The 15,207-nt window shown below is 39.0% G+C and overlaps 1 protein-coding gene across 8 annotated transcripts in view; it reads left to right on the top strand.

Annotated features, from left to right (window-relative positions):
• Nucleotides 1-15,207, top strand: part of emid1 (EMI domain containing 1) — a 113,427-nt gene that overhangs the window by 11,759 nt on the left and 86,461 nt on the right. For 7 of the 8 annotated variants that reach the window (XM_048244061.1, XM_048244060.1, XM_048244059.1 and 4 more), the window contains exon 3: nucleotides 5,285-5,388. The exons of the other annotated variant lie outside the window; for it this stretch is intronic. In XM_048244061.1, the coding sequence (XP_048100018.1) occupies nucleotides 5,285-5,388 (104 nt within the window). The remainder of the gene's footprint in view (nucleotides 1-5,284; nucleotides 5,389-15,207) is intronic. 8 annotated transcript variants of the gene reach the window in all.

Below are 15,207 nucleotides of genomic sequence, written 5' to 3'. Positions count from 1 at the left end.
CGGTTACAAGTCCGAAGTGCTAACCAGGGGGTCGTTTCTAGAAAAGTTAGCAACGACGTTGCTCAATCACCATGGTACGACGCAACTTGCGACCAAACAACGCAACATGTCCCGTCTTTAACAGGTGTAACAGTGTCGTTGTTTGGTCGCAAGTTGCGTCGTACCATGGTGATTGAGCAACGTCGTTGCTAACTTTTCACTGTGTGCTGAGTGTGTTTCATTAATTCACAGATTGGGATAAATGCAGAGGCCAAATTTCCCTCAAATCAAAAGAGTATACTTAAAGAGTATACTTATACTTATAATCCGAAAAATGAGTGTAATTCCCAAAATGGTGGAATATCCCTAAGTTGATCGGGTGTGCCAATTGTTCTTAAAAGGTAAACACCCTGTAAAAAAAAATGATTTTGCATAAACAAATCAGTTCCTAAATGTGCTTAAGAGTGCTCTTGAGTGTTTTGTAGATTCTGTTCCTACCTAAGAACAAGAAAACATTGGTGAATGCCAGAATCTCATAAAAACTTCCTAAATAGATTTTAAGAACACATTTCTTTGTAAGAACGGTTGGTGAATGAGGCCCATTGTTCTCTATCCCACATTTTAATACTATGCCACTACTAATGCCTTGACTGGCCGTCCCTCATCCATTCCGTGAACGACGCTGTAGCCTATATCCAATGTCTGGATTGAGTGTTGGCGTCTGGAGCTTTGATGGCGACGTTTGCACAGTTTTGAAAACAAACGTCAAGGGTTGTTTTAAGGACATTTGTGCATGCCTGTAGCCAGCCACTCTGAAGTACTTAGTGCCAGCAATCTGGCATTGATTTTTGTACAGTTACAGCATATTCTGTGTTATAGCTATGAACACATACAATGGCTCGTTTAAAAGGTGAGACATTAAGCTCTCGGTGGGTGCAAACCGTGTATTTCTACACGCCTCTGTTCCTGAGAAATCCCAAGCTAAACAGTGGCTAGTTTTCATCAAAATCGCTGTTTTTTTTTCTAGAAATGGAGATATAACGTCTTTCATGAAATATGAAGTGTTGCCTGTTACTTACTTGTGTAAACTTTCCGGGAAGTGATCAGCGAGACCTGGTGAGACTGCCACCTAGTGATAGACCCACGAAAATGGCCTGGTTTTCACCTGATGTGCATGCGTCACTGATTCGACCCAAAGCGGCAACCGAGTTATGATAAAATGTCCAGATTGTGCGTTTTCATGAGTTTTTGATCGTCATATATTTCATTTCCATTCATCATAGAGTTCCCAAATCACATATAAGGTGTGTTAGAGTGTCTAGTTTCGTAATAAAAAAAAAAGCTAAAAACTTAATATTAAGTTTTTGGCACTCAATGAGTTAAAAGTTGAATGTAAATAGTTTAAAAGTTGTTGACAGACTGAAAGTTTAATGAATGTTGATATTCAAATAGTTTAATGGCTGTGTATAGGTAGATATTTGACGATAACTAAAAGTTGGAATGGCTCTAATGTTTACTAGCAGTTATGCTAACAATTTTAACTATGGTAACAATGTTAACCATGTTACTTAGCTAACTTAGCTAATGTTTTCTAGTAGTTTTGCTAAAATGTTAACATGCTAACAATGTTAACATGCTACCTATGCTAACCATGCTACTTAGCCAACTTAGCTAATGTTTTCTAGTAGTTTTGTTAAAAATGCTAACTATGCTAACATGTTAACTATGCTAACAATGCTAACTAGCTAAAGTGGGTAGGAGTCATAGTTGATGACAAGTGTTGACATAGTTGATGACAAGTTAAAAGTTGTTAATAGACAGCTAGTTTAATAGATAGATAGTTTAATGATAGTTTAAAAGTAGACTGTTTAAAAGTTGAATGTATATAGTTTAAAAGTTTATAAGTTGAATGTAGATAGTTTAAAAATTGTTGATATACAGCTAGTTTAATAGAAGGATGCAAGAGGACAGGTGGTGAAGAGGTGCTTTAACCTACTGTCACTCTTCAGCTCAATAAGCTGTTCCTGCATTTGCAGCGACAGTTCATTTGCTGTGCAGATAAATGGATCCCGAACCCACAAAAATGAGCGGTAGTCCTCCTTGAAAGAGGATGCAAACTGGTTCTTCAGCACAGACAGGTGATCTGCAGCTGATTGGAGGAGAGAGGAGAAATCAGTGCCACGTGCATCACTGATGAACTCAGCAATGCTTGGGAACATTTCACAGTTACCATTATTGATGCGGTCATGCCAGAGGGCAAGTTTTTGAACGAACGCATCCACTCTGTCTGCAAGGAGCAAGACATTCGAATCTCGGCCTTGCAAGGACAGGTTCAAGCTATTCAGTTGCTCAAATATATCGACCAAATACGACAGAGAAGCCAACCACAGAGTGTCGTCAAGGTGCTTCGCCAGGTCTGATTTCCTTTCAGTTAAAAACAATTTGACCTCTTCGCGCAGCTCATACAAGCGCTGTAACACTCTCCCTCTGGAAAGCCAGCGCACCTCTGTGTGCAACAGGAGTTGGTCATGCCCCGAGCCCATCTCTTGACAGAGGACACCGAACAATCGTGAGTTCAATGGATGGGACTTAATGAAATTTATGATCTGAACTGCTTGATGGAGGACAGACTCAAAGGGCTTTGGCATTTTTTTGCAGCAAGTGCCTCACGATGGATCATACAGTGAGTCCATCTGGCAAGCGGAGCTACCTGCTTGACACGCGCAGCTAGGCCACTCTCTCGCCCGGTCATTGATCGTGCCCCATCGGTGCAAATACCTACACACTTGTCCCAGCACAGTCCAGCATCTCTGACAAATGAGTCAAGAACATGAAAAATTGCTTCCCCAGTTGCACGGGTTTGAAGAGGACGACAAAACAGAACATCCTCTTCAATCCCCTGGTCTCTCACGAACCTTACATAGGTGAGCATCTGAGCCTGCCCAGCAATATCTGTTGTCTCATCTAATTGCAATGCATAATATGGACTCAGTTTAATATGGGTTATTAATTGCTCTTTGACATCGCTGGCCAGATCGGAAATTCTCCGTGCTACTGTATCATTTGACAATGGGATGGCACTCAGTTTGGAGGCAGCGCTTTCACCCAGCATGATTTTACACATGTCTTGTGCCGCAGGCAAAATCAGTGTTTCGGCGATAGTGTGCGGCTTCCCAAGTTTTGCATTTCTTTGGGAAACCACATACGAAGCTTCGAGACACTGACTTGACACAGTGGTGTGTTGGACAATGGTGGCCTTTTGGAGATGGAGGGCATCGCGTTTTCTTTTAAAAAAATCCACTGGTTTGTCTTTTATTTCAGAGTGCTTGGTCTCCAAATGTCTTTTTAATTTGCATGGTTTCATGCTGTCATTGGCCAGCACCTCCGCACAAACAACGCACTGTGGACGTGGTTCTAATGTGCCAGTTACAGAAAAACCAGCCTTTTTAGGAGCTGGTGCATCAGTTGGTTTATCTTTTTTTTTGTCGAACGAGGAATTTGTCCATTCTGTTTTGATGAAGTGAATTCAAAATGAATAAAGTTCTAAATATTAAGGTGTGTGTTGTGAAGGCTATGTTAATTTAATGAACAAATTACAGAGGCTATTCCTTGTTGTAATGCTAGCTCAAAGACGATGGAATGAATGAATGCAAGCAGACAATCCAGGGACAAGCTCCGTTGAAATGAGTGGATCGGTAAGGTATTGGATGTGTGTTGCAATACGGTGTGGTTGAATCCTAATGAAGCGTAAGAATAGAAGAGTATTAAAGTAAGTACAGTAGGAAGGGAAAAGGTAAGGGTACAAGCAGTAAGAAGGGGGAAAGAAGGCAAGCCAGAAAAACAGGCTAGCTAGCCTACTGCAGTTGCAGCGGCAAGAAAGGCACGCTTAGCAGGAAGAGAAAGAGGCAAGTCTATTAAATTTTAAAGTAAAATTGAAAACAGAAATATGTCTTTACAAAGACAAATCGATTTACTAAAATGGAACACGGAGATAGCCTTTAAAAAGGCAGTTGTGGTCAACTTGAAAACTGTCGAAATGAACAAACGTGATCAAAGTAGGCTACCAGGCTACAACTTATGTTGCACACTGGTGTGTTTCCGATGTCTGCACTTTCTTAAGTAGCTACGTGTGTGGTGTCCGCGCCTTAAGGTCATCGTTGACATTTCAAATTAATTGTAGTTTCTAATTGGTTGGCGTGAAACTGAATGTGTTCGTGATTTGTTGGTGCAGCTGTAGCCCATCCCCTTCCGTATTTTTTTTTTTTTTTTTATTTTTAGCCCCATGAGCAGCCAGTGACTGGTCCGTGACATGGCCCCCTTGGGGTGTGTTCGCGCCCCCCAGTTTGAGAACCACTGGTTTAAAAAGTATAAAAGTTTCAAAGTTGAAAAGACATAGCAGCTTGGTCTGTTTGAAGACCTACGTTACAAAGTTTGAATGAAGTTTCTAAGTTAAACTGTTCAAGAGAAATAGCGTACAGAAAAAGTGGTAAGCGGAATAATAATAATAATAAGAAGAAGTTGTTGCCTAGGAAGAACAGTACAGTGCATTTTCATGCACTGTAATAATAACAATTTACAAAGTACCCAGTGCATGTGGGCCAGTATTGAGTGTACGACAGACCACATGTCCTGAGTTCAAGTGTAGCAGGCATGTCTGTATTAAGTAGTCTCATAGCCTGACAGAAGAAACTCTTCCTGCGCCACTCAGTCTTAGCCATCAGACTGTAGAAACACTTACATCTCGGTAAGCTAAACAGGTAGTTACTGAGATGGGGTCCTTCATAATTTTGATGGTTCTGGTACTGCATCGCCTGGTGGTTTATGGCATGCAGAGAAGGCAGAGTTGTCCTTGACCTGCTTGAGTGCTTTATGGTCCTGGACTGAGCTATAACTGTACCACATTGATATGCACAAAGTCATTATACTGTATATGGCCTTAGTGTAATGTTCAACGTTCTTAGAATTACTGGGGTGACCTTGAATTTCCACTTTGTTTGGCCTTTTTTTAACCTAGGGTTAAGGTGTTTAGATGTGATTAGCCTAGGTCCTCAGATATACTCTATGTACACCCCAAGATCACTCTGCTTGGGCTTCACTTATCATGAGAGGAGCCTTTTCCTGAGGTTCCTGAAGTTGCTGATGTTTAACTTCAGATGAAAACAGTTAACCTGGCACCAGTTTACCAGCTTCTTCACTTCATCAAGATAAGCAGTATCATTGTTGTTGATGAGGCCCTGCTGTTCCTGCTGATACTGTTTGTTATACAAGACTTTGATGGCTTTCTTTTTGTTCCTGCGTTCTCCAGCTATCGCACTGTGGTGCGACCATCCTATAAGGTGGTGTACCGCACAGTTACCACTCTTGAATGGAAATGTTGTTCAGGCTTCACTGGAGCTCACTGTGAAAATGGTAAGCTGCCTCTGGTTTTACATTACATTACATTACATTACATTTGGCTGACGCATTACATTTGGCTGACATGGTAAACAGTTTAAGTTTTAAAGCAATTCTCTCAACAATTCTAGGACAATTTAAAAAAGGTAGACTACAGTGAGAATAAGTGCAAAGCAATAAGTGCATATAGTGTTAATTTCGTCAGACGAGACGAGAGGAAATATGTTCGTCAACGACCTTTTTTTTTCATGACTAAGACGAGACTATGACGAGACGGCAGTAATGTCCTGAAACACTGACTAAGACTATCTTAAGATGCATTATTGTTGACGAAAAAAGACGAGACTAAAATGTTTTGCATGAAATAAAAACTAAGATAAAATCTCTCTTCATTTTCGTCCACAAAATGAGAAGACAGAATATCTAGCTGTTACGTTTTCAAAATATTCCGAATGAGTTCATACGCAACAGCTTTCCTGTAGGCTAGTCTACGTGCTGTTGCTGCAACCCTGTGCCTGCAACACGAAACTACATGGAACAAGAACACTGGAAATTTCTGCCAGAGTTAGCAAGCTAACTACCTAAGCTTTATGCCACAATGCTACATACCCAGAAGTTGAAGCTTCTCTCATACAAATTAACATCCCCCAGAATGTCCATACGAAAATGTTCATCATGTAATGTCAACTATTTAACTAGTTAGACTGATGATGCAAAGTTTGCTAGCAAAGTAAGCTAATATGGAAAGTTAAGCTAGCAAGTTAGCTATGGCTAAGATGGAGAGTCTGTTTGGGGAATGTGTTGTGTTTAAGCATATCGCCATCTAGCGAGGCCTAGTAAAACATTAATACTTTGGCCCTCTGACAGTGTTCCTCAAACTTTTTCAGTTTCAGGACCACTTAACTAACCCTAGCTAAAAAATAAAAAAAAAAGATTAGACCTACTTCAACAGTAGCCTATAATTAGTCTACACAATAGGCCTACTCACTGAACCACCTTGCTTATTGTCTTTGCACTTTGCTTATTGTGCATACTGTATGATTTTAACTGGCATATCTTACATAGACAGTGTTGCAGAACTGTTTTTACATACAAGTTGGTTCAATATTGCAAACAACTCCTCTATATTATATTTTACCACGTCTGCTCACGGACCACTTGGGATAGCTTGCGGACCACCAGTGATCTCCGGACCACACTTTGAGAAACACTGGTCTACGAATATGACAGTGGTCCAGTCAAATATTTTACTGTCTAAAAATCTGAATGAGTAATTATAACAGACGAGTAGCCCTGTGGACACACAATATTGTTGGAAAATTGAGATGTGTGAAACACTATTTGACTCAAATGGTAATCAGAAATAATTTGTTATAAAAAAAAGACTAAAATGTGTTGACTAAAACCGACTAAGACTAAGATACCTATAGTTTTCTTTTGACTAAAACTAGACTAATATGACGAGACCTTTAGTCGACTAAAACTTGACTAACAAAAATGATATTTGAATGACTAAATATGACAAAGACTAAAAAGGACATTTCATCACAAGACTAAGACTAAATTAAAAATAGGTCACAAAATTAACACTAAGTGCATACTAGCCAAAGTGGCTGGTAGATGAAAAAAATTACTGGCCAGACATATTTTTTACCGGCCAAAACTTAACAATGCTTTTCATAACTATTTTGAAAGTAGCCTATCATTAAACTATTATACAGGTTTTCAGAATGCTGCAGAAGTTCACAAGTTCCATTTAAATGAACGGGCCTTCCCAATGTTCGGAGGTCCAATAATTTTGGAGTCTGTAATCAGTGTTAAAGCGGAGCTAACGAATAACGTTGCTTTATCTTGGTCAGTAATCAAGGATCTTTGCTATAATGACCATGAACGAAACATAAGAAATAATTTCTAGTTTCAAAATGTGACACACACACAAAACTTATGAGTCAATTTTGATTGCATAAGAAACAAACTGACTGTATTTTAAGACTGCAGCTTTGGTTCTTTGTAAACATGCATTTTATGTGTGGGTGGTACAGTTATTTTCATAGAGTGTCAGAGTAAAGAATGTCAACGGGGGCTGTTCTTTATGAGATATAATTAAAACATAGCTGTAGGTTAGACACAGTGTGGACATGAAAGATCAACATGTGGCCTTTTGTTACATCCCACTGCTTTGCAGTTCATCAGTGGTTTGAATTTGTACCATTTTTTTCTGAAAGCTCTCTTTTCTCATGTTCTGCCTTGCCTCGGAGAGGTACAAATTATTCATACATCTGAGTAGTGTAAATGTTTTTCTCTGGATTTGAGTATTTGTTGTTTGTTATTTGCGTGTGTGTGTTGTGTGTGTGTGTGTGTGTGTGTGTGTGTGTTGCACTAGTCTAAATCAGCAATTTAATGTTTCATATTAATTAACATATTGTACATATTTCTGAGGGTTGAAAGTGGTTACTTTTGATAAAGAATGAATAATCTTTTTTTGAGTAATTGACTGACATTCTAGAAAATACAGATAGTTGCAAGCATATTTGCCGCTGGATGTAATTTAGTTTTCATAGCCTTATCATTCAATTAAACATCAAATCATTCACTAATACCTAAAATATACACTTTAAATCTAATAAAGTCTTTCAGTCTAATAAAATATTCAGATATTTAAGGCTTTGAATGAGACATTGTGCAATAATATTACCTTGACTGTTTTGCTGACAGTGTTGCTGTAGCCTTAGATGGAAAGCTGGGTTGACCATAAGATCAATAGTCCCTTTTGCAGTGGAGGGATTTTTGCAGTTCATAGAACATAACGTTCCTAGAACCCTTTTTTTGTGTTCGGACAGGACAGATTTGCGGATTATTAAGTTCCTCTGACTGCAGTTCCTATAACTCTTTCAGCTCCTACTTCAGGGCAGGGTCTTTTCCGTTCGTTAGGAACCCTTAGTGACCTAGGTCTATGTTGGTCCAAACCCACTGTCAAACCTGCATTCACAGCCGCGCCGTCTTTAAAATCTGCGCTGCCTGTAAAAGCAAAATAGCAAAGCAAAATATATGAAAATAGACTACTGTCAGAGACTTTATTAACGAGAATGGACGGCATGCAGAAAGCACTCTGCTCCAGCCCGGACCCAAATTGATGGTGAACAGCCTTGTGCAATGGCATAACATCTGCTACGCAAACAGTGCTTCACTTTCTGTTGCAATTTGCATACTAGACTACGCACAAATGCAACTTTTTAATGTTAGAGCTAGTTGAACTTCTCCATCGTTTCAGTTTCATTTGCCCTGTCTTTGACTCTGTTAATTAATCTCTATAATTCAAGGGGCTGGGACATGGAAAAGCAGTTTAAGAGAGATATTCGGTAGGAGATTGAGTTTTGCTACCCTATGGAGACTGACGGGTGTGGGTTGTAAAGTTCACTAATATGGATGTGCAGTGGCCTAACCGTTATTTGGGGGCAGCCGTGGCCTACTGGTTAGCACTTCGGACCTGTAACCGGGGGGTTGCCGGTTCGAACCCCGACCAGTAGGCACGGCTGAAGTGCCCTTGAGTAAGGCACCTAACCCCTCACTGCTCCCCGAGCGCCGCTGTTGATGCAGGCAGCTCACTGCGCCAGGATTAGTGTGTGCTTCACCTCACTGTGTGTACACTGTGTGCTGTGTGTGTTTCACTAATTCACGGATTGGGATAAATGCAGAGACCAAATTTCCCTCACGGGATCAAAAGAGTATATATACTCATACCATGTATAAACATAATGAAATAACATTTTGCATGGTATGAACATTATATAAAAGGGAACACTTAGTGTTATAAAAATGGCAGAATCATATTCATTGTATTTCCATAACTGTGAGATAGAACTCCAGAATGATGGCAAAGAGTTGTAATCAGACATTCACTTAAACTTATAGCCCAGCAGCAATCTAAAATAAATCTTTTTGAAAGTACCATTCATGAAATATTATAAAAAAATGAAGTTGTGGGAAGTTTATTTGGGTTAAACTGCTGGCTTCATTCGTCCATCATGCCTGTTTCATTCGTCGTGACCGAGGAATGAAACATTACGCAGGTCCCACTTTTGCTGAAATAATTCCTAAACAGTTTTTTTTAGAGCTGAAAATGCAACTGTATTTGGCAAAGGACAGGTGTAGGTTGCTAGTGACAAAATATTAGCTTTTAGTGTTGTATGATCTCTTTGTAAATTAACTTTGTTAGTCCCTTGTCTCTTAAATGCACTAGGCTAGTTTCATCCTTCACTTGCTCATAAGCAGTAAACTACTGCACGCAAGAAACTCGGGACTAACTTAAAGTTATTTCAGCCAATACGACGCACAAATACTAGTCTGACGAGCCAGACCCACATTAAAATGTAGGGTCTGGGCACTCACCGTTCGCAGTGCTCAGTCCGAGGGGCGGGATAATCAGTTGTCTTTCAAATTCCCTCTGCAAGCAATAGGACAGCGGCAGCACTATGAGTCCCATGCGTTTCCCACCAGCGGAGCTAGTTGGCTAGTTCAAACGTTTGCCAACTTAATAAAAGCTTAACTCGTGTGACACTGTTCGCCAACAGCAACATCCACCTTATTTGTTTTCAAGTAGTAGGGAATTCAAGCCAAACCGTTGCAACTCTGCCATCAATCATTATGTTAAGCCCACCTAACGACTCTATACACGATTTCATTGGCTTGATTGAGTTTCGATTTCTGGAGCTCACAAGCCAACGGAGAGTTGCTAGACTAGCCCTAGGGGCGCGTCTAGATTTCTAGGCTACACAAATACAACTCGCTAGCTGTTAAAGCTAGTTAAACTTCTCCGTTGTTTTAGTTTCATTTTCCCTGTCCTTGATCTTTTTGTTCAGTTTGAGATGCATAGGCTGCTACTCTAAGTTAGTAGTACAAATCGCAAAAAGAACCACCGCAATATGACACGGCAAATATTCCACTAAAATACCAGATGTTATTTATTACTTTGGTGACAATAAAATCAAACGAATTTCCAAACGGATCTGATGACTAACCTTAGCTACTGTTAACCAGCATGCTTGCTTGCTTCATCACAGCTGTTTTCCACAGCAAAAAACCCCCAAAAAAACAATGTGTGGCATCAGAATTTGCTTAAAGCGACAGTAGACAGTGAGGTCATTCAAATGATTTCTAAATTTTACTCGCATTTGGCGAGGCGAGTGGGTGCCTATTTAAAACCCTGTAGCAAATGATGACGCTATAAACAACGTCGGCGTGCTTACTTCACTTCTTACCGGGCGAACGCAAAGGAAAAATGGGTTTTGGGGGAGAGTAGGTAGTACTGATTTAGATGTCACGGTAAACCGGTTATACTATTAACCACGGTGTGAAACGTCACGATTAATAAATCGTGAAGGCTCTCAAACACCGCCTTTCTGTTGACACTCAATAAAGACATACATCGGGTACCATAGACAGATTAGCGCAACTAGCACGGAATCAAAACAAAGTTACACCACTGGTGCACTCAACAGTGCTGCTTGTCTTGGCAGTAGAACAAGAACGAGACACTGTCAACAATGCTTTATATCGGCCCCCCAAAAAAACGGTGCACATCAATACCCTGAAATTAAACATATTACAATTCATAATTTTATTATCGATACTTTTAAGAATGACAGTGTTTTGCAGTAAGATGTGTGCTCGCAACAAGGCATGTGTATCTAGTGCATCGCCTCCCCTAGTCTGCGTCTTTCTTCCTCACACACACACAAAAGAGCAGCTTTCAAGCTGAAGTTGTCATGCCAAAAACAGCGATACATGGCTGCTTTGATGCTGAGGCAAGTCAAGTCATGTCAAGTTTGTAAAGCTTACCTACCTAGGCTATGAGATTTAGTTCAGTTAGGCCTACTGTTGAGTTTAATGACATTTCAGAAATAGGCTACGCAACCTATTGGCAAACTTTGCCACTTATCTCTTCTATGATCTCAAAGATTTTCTTCGACTTCAACTAATTTTTTGAACATTTATTTGATCTAATAACACAGAAAACACAATGAATTGCATCCACATATCCTTACATAGGCTACAATCTCAATGCAACTATAGTTGCAACTATAGTGCAACTATTTTTTCACTAGCCTAAAAACTATTTTTTACTAGCCACTAGCCTACTTTCACGTATTTCTTAAAATGACAGGCACTCAATTAGACCTAGACACCACAAATGTACACTCAATTAGACCTACACCATATTACACACCACATTAATGATATGTAATAGATTAAAAATCAATATGAAGTATTCAAATGACTAAATACCTACTAGTAATAACGCACATCATAAAATACTATAAATCATTAACAAAATATATAATCTTTATATGAATTCCATATTGAAATAGAAACATTTAGCATATAACATTTAGCCATAATCTTATGTGTGTGTGTGTGTGTGTGTGTGTGTGTGTGTGTGTGTGTGGAGGGTGAAGCAGAATTTAGGATGTTCTCTAGATGTTCTCAATTCAATTTTTGCCTATTCCATGTTTCCATTATTTACCTCCAAAACAAATGTTGAAAGAATGCACAAACTGGAAATACTAGAACACTTTTCTAATGTGTGTTAAATTATCAGGAGAGAGACTACAGCTTTTGACTTATATATTAAATAAATATTCACGCAAAACAATCGTAATAATCGTGAAATCGTGATTATTCTTCAGACAATTATCATACCACAAAAAAATTTAATTGTGACATCCCTACTTAGAAGTGGATAGTTCCTATAGCTAAGTTCTGAAAGGGACTAATATTATTGTTGGCAAAGTGAAAGCAGATTGTATTGTTAATTCATTTAAAAAAAATTAAATGCAAAATAAGCGATTGTATACTGGATGGTAAAGGAGTCATTCCCTGTCAAATCAGATAAGGTTGTTGCTGCACCGTCTCAGATTTTGTTCAAACCTTATCTATATCATCAATGGGTCCTAAAACCAAGGCCTGTGAAATATATCTTCATATATTTGTCAGACCTTGAAATTCTTTCATTTTTACAGCTTGAAAAACACGTGCTATGTTTGGGCATTAATATCTTGACAAATATTTTCCCTAGCCTTAAAGTCTGTACTAAATGTCTACTGGCTTTCAAAAGGGCCCTAGATTTCAGAAAAATGTGCATTTAAGTGTGATATTGAGGGTATTAAAAACAGTTTTTTTTTTTCATTTGATGAAGTCCCATTCACAGAATATATGCATGTAGTTACAGATGTTTTGGGGATACCAAAATAAACATTTACAATAAACAATAGATTTTAGTGCCCGCTCAGGTGAAACACAGCATATTTTATAATGGTGTGATGTTCCCAAAACACCTGTAACTACATGCATTTATTCTGTGAATGGGACTACACACTAAATGTCCGTATACTTAGCTATTTCCACATAGATTTTTATGGTCCTACTAGCTACCCCACATACCATTTCAGTTGCATGAAAATGACACAAAAATACAAACATGCCTTGTTTTATCCTTATTATTGTCATGGCCTTTGGTTTTGGAGATTTCACATTTTGGGACAACATTAGCAAATGATTATATTTCTAGAGAAAATACTGATTGATGGCCGGTATGTCACAATAAAGTTTTGAGACCCTCAATATAACTTTTTTTGCATGTTTTTTCTGAAACTAGGGACTTCTATAAAACCAATAAGACTGTGTTACAAACGTTAATGATGGAATCGTACTGAGAACATGTTTGTCTTCCATTCTACAACGTTTGGTCAGGCTAGTAATAATACTTAGATAGGAATGCCCAAACATGGCCTCCAAGATAAGGCCTTTTAGAGAGTGTAAACAATCAAGGCAAAAAGACTATGAAAACAACAGAATTGAACAAAAATAATTTACAGGTTTTAGTCATGGTGTAGACAAACTTTGAGGAAAATCAGAGTCGGTGCTGTAACCATTTTCCTGGATTTTGTCTGATTTGACTCAAATCTAATCTGATTCAGTCTGGAAGAGAACTATGACTTGTTTAAAAACAACAAGATTCTGGAATGGCCAGAGTCGCCAGAGTCACCAGAACTCGATCCTATAGAAAATGTGTGGCTGTACTTGAAAACTTTTGCTGTTCACACCAGAACCCCCTTCCAACCTGACAGCTTGAGCAGTTTTGCGAAGAAAAATGGAGTAAATTGCCGTATCTAGATGTGCAAGCCCAATTGAGACCTATCCACGCAGACTCCATGCTTTAATTGTGGCTACTGCAGTATCTACTAAATACTGACTTGAAGGGGGTGAATATTTACGCAGTTGCTTATTTTGCATTATATAATTTTAATGAATTACAATGAATCTGAATCTTTATGAATGAATCTTTCACTTTGACATTAAAGAGGGGATTCTTTTTGTTGTAAAAAGACCAAATTAATTGATCAAATAAATTGTTCAAGATTCCATTTATAAAAGCTGTTAAAGGGGAAATAGCCAAAGGGGGCAAATACTTTTTATATATACTTTTTACAGGTGATAAATGATTTGATTCATGTGTCTCATCATGAAATGATTCATGTGTCTCATCCATAAGAGGGTCAGGGGAAAGTGGAAGTATCGCGCAAACACAGGGAAGGAAAAGTGCTAATAGCGATTGATTACCACCATATGTATGAAAACTGTGCACGTCTGTTTTGCGGGGGAAAAACTTGCGCCTGTTAGAAGCAGGTGTAATCCAAATTGCGGTTAAATTAGTCAATTAGAGAAACTTTCAGAGACAGCTGAATCAGTATTCAGAGCATCAGTTTTCTTCATTGTACTATGTCAAAAGCAACCTTAACTTTTGTTTGCCTTTCTAATCTCGTGCAGTAAATAGTTTAAATATTTTAGTAGAATTGGATTCTACTAAAATAGTGGATTGGTAGAACTACTAGGCCTATACTCTGTATGTCGCTGCTCGTTGACATCTTAGTATCATGTGTGATTGCTAAACTTTGATTCTTTTTAATGTCGCAATTGGTTAACTCTATTCCTCTGCACTTGTGGTTGTGGGGGGGGTGGTGGGGATCAGCGGTGACGAGTGCTTTTTATGTAATGAAGTGACAGCTTAGTAAATTCCATGCAATATGGCAAAGCACAGCGTTTGTTTTCTGCGCATAGAAAAACTCGGTATTAGCTCTTTCTTTGTACATCCGGCCCTTAGTGGGGAGAAGGAAAAGTCAGTTGCAGTAATCTAGATGGGACATAATGAATGATTGAACCGTCTGTGCATCACTAACAGAGAGGAAGGGTCAGGACCTGCGGAAAGCATGGGCAATCTGGGCAATTGCACCGGGGCGGCAAACCACCAGTGATGCCGCAGCGTGGTGAGCTATAGGCTACAACATTGAAAACGCATTAATTGTAGTCTTAATTTCGTCAGACGAGACGAGAGGAAATATGTTCGTCAACGACCTTTTTTTTCATGACTAAGAGGACACGATGACAAGACGGCAGTAATGTCCTGAAACACTGACTAAGACTATCTTAAGATGCATTATTGTTGACGAAAAAAGACGAGACTAAAATGTTTTGCATGAAATAAAAACTAAGATAAAATCTCTCTTCATTTTCGTCTACAAAATGAGAAGACAGAATATCTAGCTGTTACGTTTTCAAAATATTCCGAATGAGGTCATACGCAACAGCTTTCCTGTAGGCTAGTCTACGTGCTGTTGCTGTAACCCTGTGGCTGCAACACGAAACTACATGGAACAAGAACACTGGAGATTTATGCCAGAGTTAGCAAGCTAACTACCTAAACTTTATACCACAATGCTACATACCCAGAAGTTGAAGCTTCTCTCATACAAATTAACATCCCCCAGAATGTCCATA

The sequence above is a fragment of the Alosa alosa genome, chromosome 5 (genome assembly GCF_017589495.1).
Source record: "Alosa alosa isolate M-15738 ecotype Scorff River chromosome 5, AALO_Geno_1.1, whole genome shotgun sequence".
Classification (NCBI taxonomy): Eukaryota; Metazoa; Chordata; class Actinopteri; order Clupeiformes; family Clupeidae; genus Alosa; species Alosa alosa.
The sequence above is the reverse complement of the archived record's forward strand: the minus strand, read 5'-3'. Positions and strand labels throughout refer to the sequence as shown.